Below are 25,042 nucleotides of genomic sequence, written 5' to 3' on the forward strand. Positions count from 1 at the left end.
GTTGAGTTTCTTAATACGGCGATTAATGTATTTCAATGTATTTTCCTAATTCAAAATAGTTCTTTTACTTATACAAAAATGAAAATGCTGGAGATCTAATTTTCAAACAGAAAAAAGGTGAGAAACATTCCAAAGTTAGTCAGCTTCCAAAATGAGATAAACAAATTAACATCTTTCTTCACTAGTTCATCAAATAACAGGTCATCAGTTGAAATATTGGTTTTATTGCTCTCACCAGAGATGCTCTCTGATCTGCTGAGTGTTTCTAGCACTGACTGCTAAAAAGGAATGAATGTAGGATTAGCTCCTGAAGCAATTATATTAGATTTGGTCTGCATCTTAATTCCCATTACCCACGTCAGTCCTGGTTCTTCAATAACCTCACTTAACCAAACTCCACTAATCTCAGTCTTGAATACATCAATTATCCTTGTCTCCGTGTTTAAACCATCCTCCTAATTTATCCAAACCAAACCCCGCATCAAATTGCTGGAGTAACTCAGCAAGTCAGGCAGCAACTCCTCGGGTGGCATAGCGGTAGAGTTGCTGCCTTACTGCGTCAGAGATCCAGGTTCAGACCTGACTACGGGTGCTGTCTGTACGGAGTTTGTACATTCTCCCCTTGACCTGCATGGGTTTTCTCCGAGATCTTCGGTTTCCTCCCACCCTCCGAAGACATACAGGTTTGTAGGTTAATTGGTTTGGTATAAGTGTAAAATTGTCCCGAGTGTGTGTAAGTTTGTGTTAATGTCCAAGGATTATTGGTCAGCGTGGACTCTGAGGTTTTGGTTTCCGCGCTGTATCTCTAAACTAAACTAAACGCTTTGGCGAACATGAATGGACACATGAGTTGAGACCCTTCTTCAGACTGATGGTTTTTAGTGATTCACAGAGAGCAGAACAATTGATGTTTAACGCTACCTTGCAAAACCTGAATGTATCATGGAGAGTAGAAGAATGACAGCCTGGTGCTTAGTCAATTCAGTTTCACTATGGAAATCTGTTTAAAGCCCTTGCAAAGCATGAATGTATCTTGCATGTCTTAGATTTTTCACATCAATTGTACATCAAATGACATTGCTCCCCATGGAAAATGCCACTTAAAAAATGTTCAAGACAAATTAATCCACAATGTTCCCAGGAGAAAATGTTGTTGATCTTTCAGGGATAACAATTTTTTTTATCCGTTACTGGCAGGTACGTTGTATTGTTTATCTTATATATTTGGGACGAACTCTCCACTAATCTAGTGCCAACAATCTCACTTTCAAAGGTACACAAAAATGCTGGAGAAACTCAGCGGGTGCAGCAGCATCTATGGAGCGAAGGAAATAGGCAACGTTTTGGGCCAAAACCCTTCTTCAGATTTGTGTACCTTCGATTTTCCAGCATCTGCAGTTCCTTCTTAAACAATCTCACTTTCAAATTGCTCCCACCCTTGAACCTGCTAATGGAACCCAACTTCCAAACCTCATTCTCCCTCTTCCTGATTCTCCTCCAATGGTTGAAGCAATCTTGCCACATTGGCACCTCCCACCCCCCCAGTTCCAATCATGCACTTGGATGAAGAGTACCCCTCCCTTACACTCTGAGCACTAGCCTGCCTTCAAATGGCCAAAAACATCCTAACCAAGCTCAGGCCCAAATGGGTCTCTGACTGCTGGACTACCACCCCCACCCCATCCACCATCCACTATCAGGTTGAGGAGCTTGTCAAAGGAAGACAGATACAATAGCACCCAAAGCCTTTGTACCATTGAAATTTGCAGCAACAAGCCTAAAATCAAGGTGGTTGTTACCATGCTGTACAATAGCCATTTAAAGGTACACTATAACTTCGGATCCTACACCTGAAATATGATTTCCTCCGTTGTGGTTTCTATACCCCTTGACATGAAGATCAACAATCCACTAATCCCTATGACTCTTGTTTATACCTGATTACTATGCTTAACCAATTTATCCACTGTGTCTCACAAATCCTTCTTCACCCCTCCTGCCACTTGATGGTAAAATGGGCTAGAAATGTAACATGTCGATCTTTGCTCCATAATGGATGATCTCACACGATTTCTTTGAAAAGTATAAGAAAACTAACTATAGATACAAAAGAGAATGCAGGAGGTTCCGGTTCACAAGACATTTATCACAAAGAAATATCAGTATATTTTCAATGTAAATTTTCTTTGCCACCTATATTGTTACTGTGTATGGGAGTTAGAAATAGGTAATCAAATAGGTAATTAGAAATAGGTAAACCCTGTAAGGATTGTTATCACATTATGCCCACAGACAACTGAGATGAATCTCCAGTGAAAAGGGCTACAAATGAGCCAAAAGCTCATTGTGCTTGGACTCCATCCTTTCTCATGCAGTATTGAGGAGAAGATTCCACATCCTACTCTCTAATGCTAACAAAGTGCCCTTCACTAACTCCTCTGGGTTCAGTGTATCGTGGCGTGTTTAATGGTGAATAAATGCGGGCTAAATCAACTTACGCCAAGATGGAGGAGAGCGAAATCATTTCAGCTGTGAGATGGGCCAGGTAAACAATCAGGAACACAAAGAGCGGCTCAATGATGCGGACCCGCTTAGTAAAACGGCTGATGAGGGCCAGCAGAAAGGCAAAGATAATTCCCACAGCAGTTCCACCCAAGCTCACCACAAAGATTGAACCTAAAAAACAAACAGCAACTTAGAGACCTACAAGAAGACTCCATCTCAGAATGTCCCCTCAGTATTCTCCACTGTAAATTCATCATTAACCCAAACATTATTTGTCCAGTGAGAAAAATGCTTAATTTCATAGTAACCCAAGACATTTTTTTGTGTAGAATATAAACAATGATTGACATGGTCAAAGGGTGTATCTTTTTGGATGATTTTTAAAACTAGCATACAAGAATGTGCAATGGGACTTCATGTTGATACCCTGGTCATTGCGTCATGCTCCGGATACATTTGGAGACATGTTTGCAATGCTAAAGCCCACGTTTTGACAACTGGTCATTATGGGCAGTTTGTATTTTTACTAGAAATAGTAGTTATAACGTACTGTCAGAGAGATTTTGGTTTTTAAAAACAGATTTTGAATGTCAATACGAACATCATCACATCCAATTCCAAATATGATGGGATAAAGTGCTTTATAGTAATCCCTCCCATTTTGTTATCTTTAGTTCCATCACAGATCTCAATTCCAGATTCCAACCTGGTCCCAGATTTGGGATTTGGCTGTCAGAAGCATATGGAAAAGTTGATTAATGACTGTGCTTTTGATTCTCTCCCCCTTCCCCTCGCACCGTCCCTCCTCCATCACCGTTTCTTACCAACTTTCAGGGAAGTAATTTCCTTCTGATTGCTTTTGTCTCATCCTCAAAAATGGCAAGTGTGAGTAATTGTAAATTTGAAACACCATCTTCAACAGAGCCAATTGACTATTTTGTACATAAGCACACATGCGTTGGCTAGATTTTCTTACCTAAACCCTTGATGTAATCCAACGCCTGTATATTTTCTATGCCAATAGCCGCAAAAGAATTGAACATTTTATAGAGCACCTGTAAATATAAAATGATTGAATAAATATCAAATTCCTCTGCTATATTTACAATGAAGAAATAAAGTTAATAGTGTATTTAATTTTGACACCTTCCAAATGGAGTTCTCCACCAGATGTGAAGAAATCCCATTGTGTTCATTGTCATTCACCCTCCTCAAGCACGATAAGAAAACATATTATCTCTTGAGTAGTGTAGGAAGGAACTACAGATGTTGGTTTAAACCAAAGATAGACACAAAAGGCTGGAGTAACACAGCAGGTCAGACAGCAACTCTTGAGAAAAGGAATAGGTGACGTTTCAGGTCGAGACCTTTCTTCGCACCCAAACGAAATATGAGAAGCTGTTCCTCCACTTTGCGTTTGGCCTCACTCTGACAATGAAGAAGGCCTAGGAGAGAGAGGTCAGTGTGGGAACGGGAAGGAGAATTAAAGTGTTTAGCAACCAGGAGATCAGGTAGGTCTGGGTGGGCTGAGCGAAGGGGTTCACCCAAAATGATCACCCAGATCACCCAAAATGATCACCCAGTTTTGTCTCACCGATGTATAAGTGTCCACACCTTGAACAACGGATACAGTAGATGAGGTTGGAGGAGGTGCAACTGAACCTCTGCATAACCTGAAAGGACTGTCGGGGTCCCTGGACAGTCGAGGGAATGGGGACAGGTATTGCATATCCTGCGGTTGCAGGGGAAGGTACCTGGGGAGGGGTTGGTTTGGGTGGGAAGGGATGAGTTAACCAGGGAGTTGCGGAGGGAACGGTCCCTGTGGAAGGCAGAAAGGAGTGAAAATGGGAAAATGTGGCTAGTGGTGGGATCCCGTTGGAGGTGGCGAAAATGTCAGAGGGTTGTGTGAGACGGCTGACGGGGTGAAAGGTGAGGACGAGTGGGACTGTCCCTGTTGCCACTAAGGGGAGGGGGTGCAAGAGCGGAGCTGTGAGGTACCATCATCTATGATGGGAGAGGGGAACCCCCGTTCCCTAAAGAATGAAGACATCTTGGATCTCCTGCTATGGAACACCTCGTCTTGGGTGCAAATGCGGTGTAGACGGAGGAATTGGGAGTAGGGGATAGAGTCTTTGGGGGGGAAGCAGGGTGGGAAGAAGAGTAGTCTAGATAGTTGTGGGAGTCTGTAGGTTTATAATAGATGTCAGCCTATCTCCTGTGATATATCTGTTGATTTCTGTGTCCCAGATAGCATTCAATAACAATTTAAAAAACGTCTAAATCTTTGTGAAAGAAACATCAAGCTGAAAGCTTCTCTCTTTTTTTGGATTCCGTGAGGTGGATTATGAGCAGTGTAATGCTCTGAATGAGTCATCTAATGAGCTACATAATACAGAACGTATCATGTATATACATCAAATAAATTTGTCCGAATCTGTACCCATTGAAATTCTACAACACTCATATTCTCTGTCTACTCGGCTATCGCCTGCCCTTCATGGCTATTAGCTGTTTTAAACTAAGCAATATATGTGTTAGCACAAGTAACTCATTATTATAGTCTGGTTTAAGGAAAAAAAGAAAAGCCACGAAACAAATATTCGGACTAGAAATTCCCCTTTGGAATTTTTCAGTTACTTTATATTCCGACTTTTCACCACTAGAGGGCATGTTTGCAATCAGACCCATCTGCAATGTCTCACACAGTGTTTAAAATCTCCATGTAACATCCTGAAGTTTGGGGTAGGTGCAACTTATTAGGGGATTAGCTTCTTTTAAATCGCTCTGAATAGGAAATGTATCACAGCAGTAATTTTTCTGCTTTTAGAACTGGAAGGATTTAACCTTTCATTATCAATTTTAAAATGATTTTAAATACTGATTTTAAGAGACTTTATAATTTATTTACAAGTTTCAAAAAAGCAAGAAACTGAGGTTGACATCTACATATTGGATGGGCAGAGGGTGGTAGTTGAGTTTTATTTGATCAAATTGAAGGTATGCGAGTCATGAGTGCCGAGTCCTCTGTTATAGTTTAATGACTTGGGTGTGAATAACGTTGCAATGCTGTAAAACATTTGAGTCATTTGGACAAGTACTTTAAAGAGCAGAGCATAGTGGGGATGTAGAATAAATGCAGCCACGTGGGATTTGTATAGACAGATGTGATGATGGGCATACATGTAGTGAGTGAGATAAATTAGTGAAGATGAGATGTTGCTCCATGAAGGAGAGCTGTAAGGGCATCTCCCTGAAAATGTGCTGTGCTTTGTGGATGGGCAAAAAGAAATGTGAATTTGAAATATGGAGTGAGAAGGGTGGTCAAGGGGGAGTTCTCAAAAGGTGAAGTTCTCGAAGAAATAGGAGGTGGCAGGAAAAAACTGTGAATGCGCGATAACACAAATGCGGCATAGTATGTTCAAGGATACCCAGGCTGGGAAGCTTCATTCAGGTGGAAGATCTCATCACTTATCAGACAGGTTTGTGAAGTCCATGAGGTTCAGTTCAATCATCCACAATGTGGACATCCACACTGGATAGAATTTACCCTTTTCCTCAGCCTGACAAATATCCTCAAAGGAAATGTGGAAAGAGTGGTGATAACTGATCCAGGCAGAATCTACAGAAGGGAAAGAGGTGACATGGACAAGAAGGAGTTTTGTCAGGCATGCTAAGTAGGAGGCGATGTGAGCAAGGAAAATGGGGCAGTTGGGTCTGATGAGCGTCTTAATAAGTCTTTTGGATGATGTCAAATGGGCACAGAGAGAAGCCGTGGGCTTATCTAAGAAAATGTGGCCCTGGAAAAGGAACAGGAACATAGAAAGATTGAGGAATGCTGAAGGGTTGGAGTAGGGCAGCAAACTCGAGAGGGGAGAGACAAACTGAAGTGGGGCGATGACAAGAGATAGGATCTTGGTGTGTGTAAAGGGAAGGAGAAAGAGGTAACCAAAAAGGCAGAAACTTCATTCTATTGGATACAGGCCCCACCCCAGGTCAGGGCAGGGTTCGGCTTGAATCCTGGATAATTTGCAAGTCAGAAACATGGCTGTGAACTGTGCTCTCACACGGCAGAAGATGCCTGCAGCCCCGAGATAGCTGGCCAATCCATCCCATCTGAAGTATATTCATATGGTAGTGAGGTGTGCCTGTGAAAAGGGTTACTTTTATAACTACTAAACCAGGTTCGCTTCTTAATAAACAGACACCACACAAACTGTTTGGTAGACCAGTTCAAAACTTTACTTAACATCGGCCGGTTGAAGGGAGCGAGAATTCCAGCTAAGTGACCAATGTAGACACTCAACTGTCCTCGGTCCTCTTCTCTGAACAACAGAATTACATTGCCTTGAATAGGGTTTTTTTGTCCCCTTAGCACATTCCACAGACATTAGTCATGTCAGAGGTAAAGGAAAAGGTTTCCACAGAATGCATCACATCAAAGGCCTTTTGTTTACATGGTACAAGATATACTAAAAACATTGGCCATTTGCTTTAGGTCATTTTATCTCCACTTCCCTGGTTCCTCTCTGTCACTTGGACCCTCATAAACATAGGCCATTTGCTTTAAGTCATCTTATCTCTCCACTTCCCTGGTTCCTCTCTGTCACCTGGTCCCTCATAAACATAGGCCATTTGCTTTATTGCATCTTGCTTCAAAGATGTGACTAGCTATGTCTCCCTTCCTCTATCGCCTCCTCCCCCATAAACATTGGTCACTTGCTTTATGGCATCTCACTTCAAAGATTTGACTAGCTATGTCTCTCTTCCTCTCTGTCACCTCCTCACTTGGGAGACAATGTTATGGTATTTATTATCCCACACACTGCAACCTGAGGCAAGCCTAATTTGACACTAAATATAAGCTGTAAGCTAGCCCTGAAACCTATTTTAATTTTTTCTTATTTTTGTAACTTTATTCGGCTTCATCACCTGTATGACATTCATTTGGTCCGAAAGCAAGATTAGAATGGGCATGTCCTGGCTTTAAACTGGGGATCTAGGAATACAACAGGAGGACATTTATATTATAGATGGTGAGATAAAGTTAATATATGTTTGGCAAAGTCAGCTTGGACATTTATAACCTATCTTTGAATTCACATTCATGGAAAGCTTGCAAGTCCAGAAGCTATTCAAAGTATCCAACAATGGTACAGTGGAGTGAGCTTATCTAAAATTTCAAATTGTAATATGAAAATATATGGTAACATTTACTTACAACAGTAATGGCGTCATTAAGGAGCGACTCTCCAAAAACAATGATGAACAGTGTTTCATTAACATGGACTTCCTCGAAGACAGCTATTACTGCCACAGGGTCCACTGCAGATATCAAACTACCAAAAAGCAAGAACTCAAGCAAGCCAGCTTCTACTTTTGCATCTGAGGGAAAAGAACAAGAAATCACAGAAAATCACTGATACTCCACTGATGCCCCTTTACAGGATATTCTACATTATATTATCATTCAATGCAAGAACCCTTAGTAAATATAGGTAGGGATTTTAATCTTTTCAATGTATCTTGTGGTTCCTCAACTGAAAACCATAACAAGAGGGTAAAATGTATTGGAGATTGGGAGAAAAAAGTTGTCAGCAATCAATCATACAGTCGTGTAACATAAAGGTTGCTTACCTTTGATAGGAATTTTTTAAATTTCTCAACAGCATGAGAAATTGCTATGTCACAAGGCAATTATATCATCTGATCAATAGACTGAGTCCAAACAAGAGCATGTGAAGGTGGAAGAATATGTGATAACCCAGAACTGACAGCATTGATATGTTATTTTCTCTGATTATGGCCTTTATAATGAAGCAATTATCTGCATTCTAGTCGACAGTATTATCTTATTACTACGCAATCAGCTTTCTATCAATTTTATCCCAAATGCTGTATGAAAGTAAATTTAAATATACAAATTTAGTCCATTTTTAAATGTATAACTTTGATAGCCAGGTCTATAATTTTGCCTTAATTGTGGTTCACAGTAGGGGAGGAATGCTGTGCCTGTGGGCTCTCATTACCTCTGTAACCTGGTGCAGTTTCCATGGCAGTGCTTTATTGCAAACTGAGTTCCCTATTAGTCACAGTACTTGACTGTGGAGAGAGCATTAACATCAGTAAGGGGTAATGCCAGTGAGATGCCAATCATTTGAACCAGAGAGTGACCATAGAGAGTCCTTCATTAACAATGTTATCTATTTTTCAAGGATGGACAGTCTTCTGACAAAGTAAGTTATACAAGAGGCACATGGTTTCCCCAATGCAAACATACCCATCCATGGATCAATTATTCCTCATTTTGGCATAATGCAATGTACTACCTGATATTGTAGGAGTTCAATGCTTGAGGTTGTGAAACATCAGTAGTTTGGAACAAAGACAAAATAAAACACAAGGTCTTCGCAGACTGAATTTGAGGGAGTAGTTGGGCAAATTGGGACTTTATTCCTTGAAACATAAGACACTGAGGGGTGATCTTATAGAGTTGTATAAAATGATGAGTAGCATAGGTAAGGTGAATGCACACAATCTTTTGCCAAAAGGCATAGGTTTAAGGTGAAAGGTTGAAGATGTAACAGTAACATGAGGTGCAGCTTTTTCACACATGTATGGAATGAGCTGCCAGAGGATGTGACTGAAGTAGGTCATATAACATTTAAAAGACATTCAGACAGGTACAAGACCAGCAAAGATTGAGGGATATGGGTCAAATACAGGCAAATTGGGTTTGGAGTAGAACATCTTGACCAATATGGATGAGTTGGGCTGAAGGGTCTGTTTCCATTCTGTATGACCCAATAAAATCAATTGAATCTTTCGGGAATTATGTGTTAGTGAAAATATCATGAAAGGTTGACTGTTCAATGTTTTGATCTTTTTTATGCATACTGCTACATTATACGCCACCATTTTTGCTTTTGACAATTACTGGAGAGGAATCTGGCAAGATATCGAAGGAATTGCTCCATAGTTGTCAAATAACAGACTCCTGGCCCAAGAAATTGACACAGGGGCAGAGGCTGTGGAAAAGGAGTTCAACTTCCTATTGAAAATCCAACAGTCACTGAAATAAAAGTGCATGAACTGAAGTAATTTTACACACTGCAATCATACAACTATAATTATAAATGATGTTTTAAACTGCAAACTCAATTAGTGCAAATTCCCAAATACTTAACCTTGAAAAACAAAGATTTGGAACTTAGACCGCTGCTGAGCAAAACTCTACTGTAGTCCTATGGATAGTATCGATGTTTTTCAAGGTGTGAATTGATGTGTAACAGTAAATATTTCAAGAGAGATGCATCTTACCCATGAGGCCAGCTAACTTTATGCCCCAAAGTGCTGTTCCTGTGGTAAATGAATTCCAGAGAGTGCCAATCACTGCATACATCAGAATTGCTCCAAAGTTGTCAAAGAACAGTCTGCTTGGCATGAAGTATCCAGAGTCTAATACAATCGGCGGTAGAAGAAAGAGAAAGAATGTATCGGGGTCCAGTTGGTACTCTGGTTTCTTGGCTGCTGCAAGGACAACGCCCCCGAGACCCAAACCCAGAAAAATCAGCAGACAGCTTTCTGGCACCACAGTTGTCACCTTGCTCGAGAGATGGAACACTGAAAAGGAACACACGAAGAAAGGTCAATAGGAAATTGGTTTTAATTATAGTCATTGTTAAAGAATACAAGTAGTAATTGCAGTTTCATGGTCCAAAATTAAGGTTATGTTTTCTAAATCACTTTACCCAGCATTATCGTTCAGTTTAAAATACATAGTGTAAATGTAACAAAAGTGGCAAGTTGAACCCTTACGTTGTTTCTCACAGACAGTGGAGACAATGGGATACTCCAGGCAATGGAGAGTAGGAGTTAAGCGTGCATGTATTCAAATGCACACAGTGGGGGGGGGGGGGGGGGAAAGGGGGAATATAGTTACATTGGGGGGGGGGGGGGGGGGGGGGGGGTTGGGGGGTAGAGTATAGTCCTGACCTTCTATGAGCACTCAGGTGGGTGATGGCACATTTCAAATGCAATAATTCCCTTTGGAAACGATCAAGTTTTTTTTAAATCTGGATTTACTTGTTATTATTATATTAATGACACTTCATTTTGAAAATCATCCTCTAAATTGAAAGACAGAAAAATTAATAGCAGCTGAACTGCAAATGACTCAGACTACTTGCGTCCCTTCAAATCAATTAATTAGTTTCACTGTTTCTCTTTGATAATTGACATTCAAAGCACAAAGAGAAATATGGACTAATGTAACATGCCTTGCAAAGGTCATTTATAGCCGCGCTTTTATTTGTTGCAATCAGCACCTATCTTCTGCAGAGGCAGGTGACCTTTGTTATGGAGGAGGGTCATCACCAAATGAGCAGTACTTCATAAGTTCATAAGTTCTTTGAGCGGAATCAGGCCATTCAGCCCATCAAGACCACTCCACCATTCAATCATGGCTGATCTATCTTTACTTCTCAACCCCATTCCCCTGCCTTCACCCCATAAAATGTGAGTGTGAGCGTGTGAATGTGTGAGTGGTCTCAGTGACTGAGCTGCCAGCCCAAGAATCCATTCGGCCCACAATGTCCTCTGGAAACCAGTCCCTTCGGCCCACAACACCATGCTAGCACTTCAGAATCCCCTCCCCCCTCCCCCCACTAGTCAGCAATATTGGAATTGGTGGAGAGGTGGAATATTACGTTGGGGACCAGCCCTCCCATGTGCAGCTGGAACACAACGATCCCACTTAGTCTAGTCTTCAATATAACCAGCCTTATCACCTACTACAGACATTTATTACCACTACTGTCACTCTATCCACCACTATCAATATTCTGGATGTATTCACTAACTTGAAGCTCAACAGGAGTTGCCATAGTAATACATTGACAGCAAAATGTTGACACAATGAACTGCAGATACTGCAGGAAAAGGCACAAAGTGCTGCTGCGCCAGCCACATCAGCAGTTGGCTATTTTGCAGCACGCCACTTGCCGCCTGACTTCCTACATTTTGTCCATCAATAGTGATGTACTATTGGGGCATGTGACAGATACAAGTGCTGCTCCATTTACAGGGAAGCAAATGACCATCCAAGGCTAACCAGCCCACTTAGCCGACAACTCATACACCACCTTAAACCCTCCTTCCCTTCACAACACACCCGGGTGGCAGCATGTATGATCTACAAAATGTAATGTTGCAATTTGCTGTGGATTCTCTGAAACCATTTCAAAGACTTAAACCCCTTGTCATTTAAAAGGAAAAAGGAAGCAGTTACAATAGACACATAATGGCAGTTATAATGGAACTGACTTGAGCCCAATGAGTTTGTTCTGGGCACCAAGCATCAATTTATAATACTTCCAATTTAACATCCCCATCAACTACTACTCGGAATGTAACACTCATCGACACACACAAGGCAATTTTACAGTGGCCATTATCCTACTGATCCACCCTTTCATTGGGAAACAAGCAATGCAGTCACAGAGAGAATGTGCAAACTCCACGCAGGCAACACCAAGGGTCTGGATCTAATCCAGATCGCTGGCTAACATTAGCTGTTAGCTATGGCACCCTACCACCATTGGGGCAAAATCCTGGAACTTCCTTTCCAACTCCCGATTAGTGGATATACGTTCACCACAGTGCCTGGAATTGTTCAAGTAAATGATTTAGCATTACCTGATTAAGGACCTACAGGGATGGTCAATAAATGCTGACTATATCAATGATGTTCATATACTGCCAATAAACTTTATACACTTGACCAAACCAGATTTTCAAAAAGATCAGCAGGTGCACTTGCTCTGGATTGCCTTCCAAAGGAAATAATGTGCTTTTGAGGATGTGAGGTGAAGATAAAGGTTTGGTTATCATTCCCTCGTGCAAGGTCGTGGAAAAATATCTATCGTTAGAGCATAGAATGTAGTTAATTTATTTAGAAAATCCATCACTGTCATAAGTTACTATAACCCAGCCAGCATAGTAATGAATTTAAACTTTCTGGAGAAGGTAAAGTTGGGAGGGTGCAGACTTTTCATTGTTACTATGACTATTTATTTTTTACCTACAGGAACTGATTGTCTAAATTGCACATCCAACAGTGCCTGGATCCTTCCGCGAGTCTTGTAATTTATTAGTACTATATCTACTTCATTCTTAAACAGGCAACTTGCAGACTTACAGTTCTATGGATTTTCTACACGGGTTAATATTCTGGGTCACTGCTCTATGACAATTTCTCCTTTTTCTTATTTGGATCATCTTCCATGTAATCAAGGAGACATCCATTAGTCGTGATATCTCATTAACGGGACTTTATTCTTTTTTGCAACCTATTCCTTGAAGGACCTGGTAAAGGAAACCATTTTACTGCTTAAAATATGATGGCACCCAATACTTTAGGAGCAATTGAAGAGTGAAAGTCTCTCTCTTTCCTTAGGAAGGGCTAAGTGAACTAAGTGAACAGTGATTCACTAGGTGGCATTGATTGCCAAAAATTAATCAGCTCGTTCGCTGACTATTTACAAAGGTAGTCTTTTAAACCATTGGAGAAGGTCACTTTAATAGAAGTCGCAACATCTGACAATACTGTTTAGCTTCAAGTGCCTCCTTGATACATTACCCCAGACCACCTGTTCAAGTCTGGATAGGAGATTGGACCCAGTTCCTTCTTAGAGGTGAGAGTGCTGATTATTTATCAAAGCTGACACTATGAAGATAATTGTAATCCAAGATGTTGGGCAAGAAACCAGAGGGATCAGATAAATCGTTTGTTACCAAGACTGTTACTGTTCCCCATTAACTTCATTCACCAATAAAATTAGCCAAGGTGGAAAATGACTATTGATTCCAATCTTTTTTTCCATTAGCCAGATTAAAAGGCCTTTAAACACTTTACACTCATTAGGTTATTTTATATATCTTAAAAGTTGGAAATGCATGGTCACAGTAGATGGCAGGTCTCCTGAGACTGAAGCTGAAATACTCCCACACACCCAGCCTTGGTGACTTGTTACCCAACTCCTAATAGCAGCAACATGCAGAATACAGATCGAAACAAAATGGAAATTACTGTATTAACAATTACAGCCTGCTTTCTCTCTATGTACTAAACAAACGCACACATTAAAGGTCCCGTTATCTTCACGAAAAAGCTTTTTCGTGTTTCAATAACCACATATTTGCTGAATCAATAACTATGACCAACTCAATCACTGTCATAAATAACAAACAATATTTGTATAACATGGTATTTATTACATCTACAACATGAAACATCCTCAATTTTATTGTTGCTTAATATAAAATATAGATTCAGAATCACAGGTTTCTGTTTGTTTCTGATATGAAATGTCATTTCAACGGCGCTATTATGGTTCAACGCTGCTATTATGGTTCAGTCTGAAGAAGGGTCTCGACCCAAAACATCGCCTGTTCCTTCACTGCAGAGATGCTGCCTGTCCCGCTGCATTACTCCAGCATTTTGTGTCAATCTTCACATCAAACCAACATCTGCAGTTCTTTCATACACATTTTCTCAGCCAATGAAGACCCTTCCATAAAAACACCAGCAGCATCTATAGAAACATAGACATAGAAACATAGAAATTAGGTGCAGGAGTAGGCCATTCGGCCCTTCGAGCCTGCACCGCCATTCAATATGATCATGGCTGATCGTCCAACTCAGTATCCCATACCTGCCTTCTCTCCATACTCCCTGATCCCCTTAGCCACAAGGGCCACATCTAACTCCCTCTTAAATATAGCCAATGAACTGGCCTCAACTACCCTCTGTGGCAGAGAGTTCCAGAGATTCACCACTCTCTGTGTGAAAAAAGTTATTCTCATCTCGGTTTTAAAGGATTTCCCCCTTATCCTTAAGCTGTGACCCGCTTGTCCTGGACTTCCCTAACATCGGGAACAATCTTCCTGCATCTAGCCTGTCCAACCCCTTAAGAATTTTGTAAGTTTCTATAAGATCCCCTCTCAATCTTCTAAATTCTAGAGAGTATAAACCAAGTCTATCCAGTCTTTCTTCATAAGACAGTCCTGACATCCCAGGAATCAGTCTGGTGAACCGTCTCTGCACTCCCTCTATGGCAATAATGTCCTTCCTCAGATTTGGAGACCAAAACTGTACGCAATACTCCAGGTGGTGTGGTCTCACCAAGACCCTGTACAACTGCAGTAGAACCTCCCTGCTCCTATACTCAAATCCTTTTGCAATGAAAGCTAACATACCATTCGCTTTCTTTACTGCCTGCTGCACCTGCATGCCTACCTTCAATGACTGGTGTACCATGACACCCAGGTCTCGCTGCATCTCCCCCTTTCCCAATCGGCCACCATTTAGATAATAGTCTGCTATGGAAGGAAATGGTCAGACAACATTTCGAGTTCAAAACCTACTTCAGTCTGATGACATTTCAGACTGTATTTGACACTGACCTACACAAAGAGCTATTTTGGCAGATTACCAAAAGTTTAGTTTTGAGGAGAAGGAAAAGGAAGGAGGGAGGACAGAACACCTGAAGGACAGTTGGATTGGCATGTAAGGTCATAAGGAATAGGAGTAAAATTAGGCCATTCGGACTATCAAGTCTACTCCACCATGGCTGATGTATCTCCCCCTCCTAACCCCATTCTCCTGCCTTCTCCCCATAACATCTGACACCTGTACTAATCAAGAAAGCAGAACACAGGCAAATGGAATTTGATGAAAGTTTGGAAATAGGTTCAAAGATTTTTTTTCATTTTGAACTTTCAGAAACTGCAATGTGTGAGGCTGTTCTGACATACATGGTCAAGTCCAGAGGTCACAATGGCATGGATGAAGAAGTCAACAACAGACATACTGAAGCCAGGTGGAGACAGGTTATAATACAAAATGGGCTTTCGTCCTAAACTCGTGTTGGTATTAGCTGCATGGCAATGCTGGTCAAATATAACAAGAACACAAATAATCTGGTTCGGTTTCTGACCACTGCCAGGGTGACTGATAGACCCGACAGTGTTTGAGACAATGACTGAAGTTAATGGCTTTAATTTGCCAGATATTGTCCAAAAATGTGCTCAGTACAGGATACAGTACAAGAAGTCTTCCAAATTGAGAATCTATGCAGGTGGGATAACATTGGGCTTACTGGTGTCCATATTTTCAGATGAGGTTGTTGAGTAATAGTAAGTAGATGGAATATAGGAGAGGTCAGGCAAATATTAGTGGGGAGTTTAAAGGGAATAGGGTAAGTGCTGGATGAAAGGTCAATGATACTCGGAATGGTTAAAACTGGAACTTGGTGTGTCAGGTCCCATTTGTCAGTAGAAATTGATGGAATTTCACCAGAGGACGATGATGTAGACAAGTGCGTCAGAAGCTGCACTAGTCACGACGGACACAGGATAATGAATGACTCTGCCGCAGTCGACTGATTTGAGCTGTTCCTGTACTCTGTCAGAAGCAGGAGCCTGATGGGTGGATTACAGAGTAGAGGTTGTCAGAAAGATGGTCACATTTTTAGGTGTATAATTTTACAGTTGGAATTGAATGTCTTATTGGCCGTCTGTAACATAAAGGTCATTAAAGATGGGAAATGTTATGCGCATTGTGTAAAGCCGTATATACGTTTTCACCAAAAACTATCAGTTTCAATGTATCACAATCTGTTCACTCTAAGCTTCATCCTGATGCAACCTTCTGCAAACAAATTCAGTAACATTGTGGGCCTGTTCCGTGCTGCACTGTTCGAACATCAGGTAAACAAATGGCCACTACCTACTGCGCTGGGAAAAATAAACTAATTATCTTTCAAGCTGAACTATGCTGCCACTAAACCTAGAAGCATTTCTTCACATAGCACAAACCTGTGGATGTCACAAACAATTGTTTCAAGTCTGTAATTGTTAACCATTAATAGCAAGATGGGCTCAATAGACTGAATGGTCTGGTCATCTACTAATATTTTTCTGTCAGTGAAAAAAGTGGACCCAACTCCTGCCTTCTTTAATCAGTTTACTTGTTTTATACCCATAATATTGCTGATACAAATAGGTGGTTAAAATCCCTTTGGACTTGTGATCCTATTAGTTACAGCACAATTTGAGGATCGTTTCTTTACAGCATATTTGATAGAGCAGCCCAGAGCTAAGGCAATAAAGGATGTTGCCGTGACATTACTCTGCAAATCCACAGAAAATTAATGTCTTATTAAAGGCAGTCGTTAGAAAATGAATCTTGGACAATTGGCAACATTAAAAAAAAAACTGAACATAGGCCTCTTTAGATTGTAATTTAAAGCTTAACCTCCTGGATCAGACACCTCGAGAAATCAATATATTGAATAGTTAGCGAAGAAGACATTCCTGCCATTGATATATAAAGGAGGTTTCTAAAGTGCCCACGGTTATCAAAGTTATCAGTCCTTCCAATTCAAGGCAGGGCATTTTAATTATAAAGTTGTATCGAAGGTAGACTTTTAAAAAAAGAAATCTGCATATTGTTGCCATGAGACGAGATCTAATGCTCCAGTCCACTCCTAATCAGTTCTGCACATCATTTCGGAAAAGGATGGAGCTGAATTGAGTAACATTGCCAAATCATACACATACTTTTTTTTAGAAAAGAATTACAGCATTTCAGGAATGCAGTTCATTTAATTATCTAGAATTAGACATACGACAATAAAACAGAATACATATAATCCTATAGAAATATGGCAACCAAAAAAAAATCTAAATGCTTTATTATTTTAACACTAGATTATACAATGGTGTTTTTATCAATATCCTCTCAAAAAAAATCTAAAGTTTTAATTTTGTATCAAACTCAAGTAGCTCTTTTGAAGTTTAGTATATCATATTTGTATCCGTTGTTGTCCTCCAGTTGGTGTGTTAGTTGGGGAGTGACAGCCAAAGGTTTGCTCTAAACAAGAAGTACTCTGGTTGACAATAGACCCAGAGAAAATGACCTTTCTTGCTCTGAGTGGCATTACAAAAATTCTCAAAAAGTTAATTGTGGCAGTTTTTTTCATGAAAAAAAAAATCCCATTCTCCCTATTGCACTTCCACAACCATCTTTCCTTGTTGTGTTTCATACACTCTTTTGGTAAACTATGGATTCTCAGGTACCCATTAGTATATTCAAACAAAGCAAATATTTCTTTGGATTTCAATATGTGTGTTTTGGAGTTCATGTCCAATGACGCATCTTCTATTAATAATTGGGAACAACTCCATCCAAGGCCGCAAGAAATTGCAGAGAATTGTGGACGCAGCCCAGACCATCACACAAACCAAACCTCTCACTCATTCCTTTTCTCCAGAGATGATGCCTGTCCTGCTGAGTTATACCAGCATTTTGGATCTACCTCCCACCATTGACTCCATCTTCACTAAACACTGCCCCAGCAGGGTCACCCGCATAATTAAGGGCTAGTCCCACTACGGCAACTCCCTCTTCTCCCCTCTCCCATCAGGCATGACGCACAAAAGTGAGAAAATTCACACCTCCAGATTCAGGGACAGTTACATCCCAGCTGTTATCAGGCAACTGAGCCATCCTATCACTAACTAGAGTCTTAAGCTACTTTCTACCTCATTGGAGACCCTCGGACTATCTTTGATCAGACTTTATCATTTGTACTAAACATTATTCCCTTTATTCTGTATCTGGACATTGTGGATGGCTCGATATCAATATAACTAAAAGTCTCATCTTGACCACTTCCAGTCTGCGTTGTACATTAATTTTAGACAAAACACTACCCTATGTTGCTATGATTTTTGGCCATCTTATAGTCCTGAGGATTTTTCCGATCGATGAAAAGTGAAAAAGTTATGAGTGTTTAAAAAATCTTGAGATCAGCTGATTGGTCCTCTCGCCTGTCAATTACCATGATGAAGGTAATACCCCTTCTGGGGGGGGGGGTTAGGGGGATGACAGGATTATAAAACCCCGGATGCCTGGACGCGAGTCAGTCACTCTGGAAGATTGCGAGGGAGAGGCCACAACTGTGATTCTAAGCTGTGAATCAACTGAACTGTGAGTCTGCAATGTACTTGCAATAAATGATTTGTTAGCCTTTAATGAAAATGAAATGAGTTGTTTGGTCTGCCCTGTGCTTGAAACTGCAATGGAAATGAAATGAAAATGCAATGAGCTGTTTGGCCTGCCCTGTGCTTGAAACGGAAATGAAATGAAAGGCCTGTACTAGCCCAGGAGGAGTCCCTTTGGCCCATTAGTAAGCATTCCCCTTGCAGGTATTAAACCTCACCCCAGTATTGTTCTCCCTCCCTTCATTGGCTCTCTGAGATCCTGGCCAGGATAGACTTCCTCCTTCATTGCTGTGATCTGCAGAAAATGATGAAAAATGTCTAAAATTGATACTCCACCCTCTCCCTCACACAGAGTCTCTCAACTGTTTTGGGCAAAATTTCTGGTAGTTTCTGAGCTGTTGGCCCAACAGCCCTGAGTGACTGAGCTGCCAGCCCACCAGGCCTGAGTGACTGAGCTGCCAGCCCACCAGCCCCGATTGGCTGAGCTGCTAGCCCACCAGGCCCGAGGGACTGAGCTGCCGGCCCACCAGGCCCGAGGGACTGAGCTGCTGGCCCAAGAATCTATTCGGCCCACAATGTCTATACAAGCCCTCTGGACACCAGTCCCTTCAGCCCACAGCACCCATACTAGCACTCCAGAAAGCCCCTCCCCACTGGCCACCAATATTGGAATTGGTGGAGAGGTGGAATATTGCATTGGGAGACCAGCCCTCCCTTATGAACATGGGACCCAACGGGTCCCACTTAATCTAAAGTGGGGTAGCCACATCCTCCCACTCTACCTTATCTAACCATAGCTATCAGGGTAACCTTCTGCCACTTACTCATCCGTGCAGAGATTTAGTGCCTCCGTAACCTTCACCATACTTGTCATCGCAATAATTCCCTCAGGAAACAATAGTTTTTTTTAAATCTGTATTTGCTTGTATTATTATATTAATGACACTTAATTTTGAAAATCATCCTATGAATTGAAAGACATAAAATTAATAGAAGCAGCTGAACTGCAAATGACTCGGACTACTTGCATCGCTTATAAATCAATTAATTAGTTTCACTGTCTCTCTTTGATAATTGAAATTCAAAGCACAAAGAGAAATATGGACTAATGTAACATCCCTTGCAAAGGTCATTTATAGCAGTGCTTTTATTGGATGTGATCAGCACCTGTCTTCTGCAGAGGCAGGACTCTGAAATTCAATGTCCTTTTACCTTAGAATTTGTTATGCATGAGGGTCATCACCAAATGAGCAGTACTTCATAAGTTCATAGGTTCTTGGAGCAGAATAAGGCCATTCAGCCCATCAAGGCTACTCCACCATTCAATCATGGCTGATCTATCTTTACCTCTCAACCCCATTCAACCTGCCTATACCCCATAAAAAGTGAGCGTGAACATATTTTGTTAATCCAATGTCCCCCAAACCTTGCAATAACATGGAAAATAGGAGCACAAGTGCATAATTTAATCCTTTGCACCATTCAATATGATCATGGCTGGTCATCCAGATTCATTTCCCTGTCAAATTTCTTTCCATGTCACTTTATCCAGCAAACCACAAGGCATCTTGACATTTCTCCCCTACCACAATATATTAAACCCTCACTATTATGGACCTCTTTATAATAAATTCTGGTTATAACGGATGGAGGGTCTCCAGAGTGATCAGACACCACTGCCCCTTTAAGGAGAGGCTGCTGAAATTGACAAATCATTGACATTGACAAGCGCTAGATATTGACAAGCCATTGCTTCGATCAACATTTAATTCTATTGAACAATGTAGCAAATAGTTTTTAGTATTTTTAGCTTGCAAAAATAAAAGTACATTTTTATCTGATAAGAAATAACTTTGTACACTCAGCAGGTTAGTGTCTTTGGCAGGAGAAATTGAGTTAATGTTTAAGATCAGTGTCCTTTCAACCTGACCTCTGGGCAGGAAGTTGCTCGTGGATATCTCACATAGAGCAGGACAGGGTTTCCTCATCCCACCACAACAGCCCAGACCTCCCATTTTGCTCTCTATCTCTGACTGCATGGATCAGCAGCAGGGGCAGCGGTTATTGCCTTACCCCGGCTACGCTGGTCACGGTAATGCCGGGCGGGCTTCATGGGCTGCTGTGCCGTGAGGGAGGTTCCACTGGGATACCAGTGACAGGGCTCCAGGATTCTGACCTGTTGAGAGCACGAGCAGTGATTTTAATGGGGAATTAAAAGGTATTCAGTTCCTTTTTAATCTTAAAGTTGGATAAATTCCCAGAACTGGACGGGATTTATCTCAGGTCGCTACGGGAGGCAAGGGGAGAGAATGCTGTTGCTCTGGCTGAAATTTAAAAATCTTCACTGCTAAAACTCATCATACATTCTCAATATCTATACCTCCTATAGTGTCATACTCAGTAGCGTTGGCACCTTTCTTTAAAGAAAACACCTTTGCCACTCATGTTTCCCCCCCTGGGGTGATATCCCTTCACTTATTTGAAAGGTGACTCCATTGGACTCAAGACACTCAATGTCAGGCAGTGGAAGGAACCTAGACTGTGGTCCTCCCCCACATAGCCTTGGCATTGGCTGCACCAAGCTTTGTTGAGTCCCTCAGCACTTACAGTCTGGATTGGGCCAGCCTGCAACATTCCCTGACAGGCATCTCACTGTGCAGGAAGACCAACAAGTTTTGGGCAGTAGAAAGAGCATCTCACGAGTTGATGGTCTTCCAGTAACACTTATGTCCATCTCTAAATGCGTCCCTGGGAACAGCTCGTCTACCACAGAGTCCTCTGTTACAGAGCTACTGGGGATGAACTGTGACACGGAGCCTTGCATCCTTCTCCAGACACCTCATCACAAATCTACATTCTGTGAAGAGGTGGGCAACCATCCCATCTCCACAGCAGAGGCCCTCCCGATCAAGGTTAAATCCAAAAGGTTTTAATGTAGTCTAATCTGAAGTCAAAGTGCTGTTCCTCCAGCTTGTGTTGGGCTTCATTGGAACATCAGGATGCTACAGTGAAAGTAATGACTCTTTGGTCAGTGCTTTTTGTTCTGCCCAAAACTAGTTGGTCTTCCTGCACAGTGAGATGTCTATCAGGGAATGCTGCCGACTGCTCCATTTTAAACTGTGAGTAGCTGCTACAAGTCTCACTGAAGCTTGCTGCAACCATCGCCAAGGCTTAACATAGATTTTAAGGCAAAACCTGAGAATTTTCTCCTGTAGACTCCTGGATATGCTGTAGGCAGGACCTTTCTGTCCTGGGCTTCCTCCATTTCCAGAGTGAGGCCACATGCAAATAGGAGGAACAAATTGGGTAGCTTACACCCCAGCAGGATGAACAACTTGAAGTAACTTCATCTCATATTCCCCTCCCCTCTCCTCTCCCCCCCCACCCTCCCTACCTTGCCCTCTTCCTCCTCTCTAGTTGTTTTTACCAGTTCCACAGTTCTCCACATCGTTTCTCTTGAGATCACAACTTCCCAACCCATCAATGGACCTACCAGGCAACTTCCTGCAGTGTATCTGGACTACACTTCTTCCCACCCTGCTTCCTGTAAGGACTCCATCCCCTACTCCCAATTCCTCCGTCTACACCGCATCTGCTCCACGGATGAGGCGTTCCACACCAGGACATCTGAAATGTCCTCACTATTCAGGGAACGGGGGTTCCCCTCCTCCACCATAAATGAGGCTCGCACCAGGGTCTCTTCCATACCCCGCAACACTGCTCTCTCTCCCCATCCCCGCACTCGCAACAAGGGCCGAGTCCCCCTAGTCCTCACCTTTCACCCCACCAGCCGTCACATACAAAAAGTAATCCTCCGTCAGTTTCGCCACCTCCAACGTGACCCCACCACTCGCCACATCTTCCCATCTCCCCCCATATCTGCCTTCCGCAAAGACCGCTCCCTCCATAACTCCCTTGTCAATTCTTCCCTTCCCTCTCGGTCCACCCCCTCCCCGGGCACTTTCTCTTGCAACCGCAAGAGATGCAACACTTGTCCCTTTACCTCCCCCCTCGACTCCGTTCAAGGACCCAAGCAATCGTTCCAGGTGCGACAGAGGTTTACCTGCATCTCTTCCAACCTCATCTATTGCGTCCGCTGCTCTAGATGTCAGCAGATCTATATCGGTGAGACCAAGCGGAGGTTGGGCGATCGTTTCGCCGAACACCTCCGCTCGGTCCGCAATAACCAAGCAGACCTCCCGGTGGCTCAGCACTTCAACTCCCCCTCCCACTCCGTCTCCGACCTCTCTGTCCTGGGTCTCCTCCATGGCCACAGCGAGCAGCACCGGAAATTGGAGGAACAGCACCTCATATTCCGTTTTGGGAGTCTGCACCCCGGGGGCATGAACATCGAATTCTCCCAATTTTGTTAGTCCTTGCCGTCTCCTCCCCTTCCTCAGCCCCCCTGCTGTCTCCTCCCATCCCCCAGCCTTCGGGCTACTCCTCCTTTTCCCTTTCTTGTCCCCACCCACCCCCGCCCCCGATCAGTCTGAAGAAGGGTTTCGGCCCGAAACGTTGCCTATTTCCTTCGCTCCATAGATGCTGCTGCACCCGCTGAGTTTCTCCAGCTTTTTTGTGTAACCAACTTCCTGCCCGAGGTCGTTTGTGGTGGCCCTGATTGGTCCCGGTCTTTTCTCACCTCCCCCTCACCCACCCACCCCCATCCCTCTACTTTCAGTCCGATGAAGGCTCTCAGACCCGAAACGTCACCCATCCTTTTACTCCAGAGACCAGCTGAGTTACTCCAGCACTCTATCTATCGTTTGTTAAAAACCAGCATCTACAGTTCTTTGTCTCTACATTTTAATCCACATGTTTAGATTATGAGTGACAGTAATAGGGATAAATCCGCTTTCTTTAAAAATTATTTACAGGAAGTGACAGGAGCTGATTTGAACGGAGGTGTTCACGCTCCAAATGCGTTGCACACGTTGAATGCCAGGTGGTCACGGGGTAGATTTGTTAATGTTGCACCTCGAGATTTATAATCTAGGTTGCTATAGTTTCCAAGCCTTAAATGTGTAAACCTTGTGTTTAGGCTGTAGGATTCTGTATATTATCTCTGTTGTGCAAACTTTATGGAATTATGTCATCCATGAGCCAAAAATACTGTTTGTAGAAGTACTGCAGCTTAAAAATGGTAAGATAAAGAATGCATATTTTATAACATTCCTATAAGTATAAAACTACATAGCTTTACGAGCATGGTTAACCCAGGAATCGTGAGATTCGTCAATTAATCTTATAAACAATGTGTGACCATTTTAAGAGCATAACTGGCACAGTGACAGAGTTGCTGCCTTACAGCGCCAGAGAAAGGGTCAATCCTGACTACGGGTGCTGACTGTATGGAGTTTGCACGTTTTCCCTGTGACAGCATGGATTTTTCCAGGTGGTCCGGTTTCCTCCCACACCCCAAAGACATGCAGGTTTGTAGGTTAATTGGCTTTTGTAAATTGTTCCTAGTGTGTTGGATAGAACTAGTGTATGGGGATCGCTGGTCGGCACGAACTTGGTGGGACAAAGGGCCCATTTCCACACTGTATCTCTAAACTAAACTTAAACTAAACTTAAATAACTCATTCTCCACTAATCTGGTCACTTTTGCAATATGAAGATATCAATGAATGCTATCAAGACTGGAAATAAATATTCATGAGTTCAATTACTTCTTAAAAGTAAAACTATTTCCTCACCTTGTTCTGTACACAGATTAGATTAAAAACCCTAATTTTTTATTACACATCTCAACTGTTTAGTATGCATGTTGCTCTTTTAATGATAGAGGCTCCAAGAATCTATCTATTGCAAGGTTGCAACAGTAGACACCCCATCATTGACAATTGATCCCAAATCCAAGTAAAATGACCCTCAGGTGACCAAGCACACTGAGAAGAATCAACTTTAAACAGCAGCTGCATTTAAATCAACACCAAGATAATGCATGAACGTCTCCTTGCCATTTCACACCAGGCATGATTTATTTTTTTGTGTACGCTTCCAGCACTCTGCTACCTTGCAGTTTCTAACCAGGCCTCTTAGAGGGGCACACGGAGAAGGCAACTGCGAATGGGACTAGGTTAGTTATCAGATGGGATTTGCTTAGATGGAGACATTTTAGGGATATCTTGATTGGCATGGACCTATAGAGTCAAAGGGCCTTTTTCCATGTTGTATGACTCGAATGGGCAAGATCATGCTTGTTTATCTTAGGCCTTGTAGTCAATCAAGACGGATTCTTGTGGATCCCAGTGCTCTCAAGGCTTCACTGCCATTGGCTTTCCGTGAGGCAGAGTGGTCCACGAGTGGTGACTCCACTTCAGGTGACCCAACACTTAGTCTGTGCTGAAAACTAGCTAACAACTTGAGCTTCAGGCGATTTCTGCCATTTCTAAATATCTGTATTAATCAGATACATTTAGAATTAGAGGAATTACATTTAAACAATTACACATTTTGGGAAAATAGTCAC

General features: G+C 42.1%; 1 protein-coding gene across 2 annotated transcripts in view; it reads right to left on the bottom strand.

Annotated features, from left to right (window-relative positions):
• slc9a5 (solute carrier family 9 member A5) overlaps window positions 1-25,042 on the bottom strand; it is a 113,337-nt gene that overhangs the window by 42,649 nt on the left and 45,646 nt on the right. For both annotated transcript variants that reach the window (XM_055648520.1, XM_055648521.1), the window contains exons 2-5: window positions 9,823-10,125; window positions 7,724-7,887; window positions 3,482-3,560; window positions 2,499-2,676 (exon numbers count right to left, since the gene is read on the bottom strand). In XM_055648520.1, the coding sequence (XP_055504495.1) occupies window positions 2,499-2,676; window positions 3,482-3,560; window positions 7,724-7,887; window positions 9,823-10,125 (724 nt within the window). The remainder of the gene's footprint in view (window positions 1-2,498; window positions 2,677-3,481; window positions 3,561-7,723; window positions 7,888-9,822; window positions 10,126-25,042) is intronic.

The sequence above is a fragment of the Leucoraja erinacea genome, chromosome 17 (assembly GCF_028641065.1).
Source record: "Leucoraja erinacea ecotype New England chromosome 17, Leri_hhj_1, whole genome shotgun sequence".
Lineage (NCBI taxonomy): Eukaryota > Metazoa > Chordata > Chondrichthyes > Rajiformes > Rajidae > Leucoraja > Leucoraja erinaceus.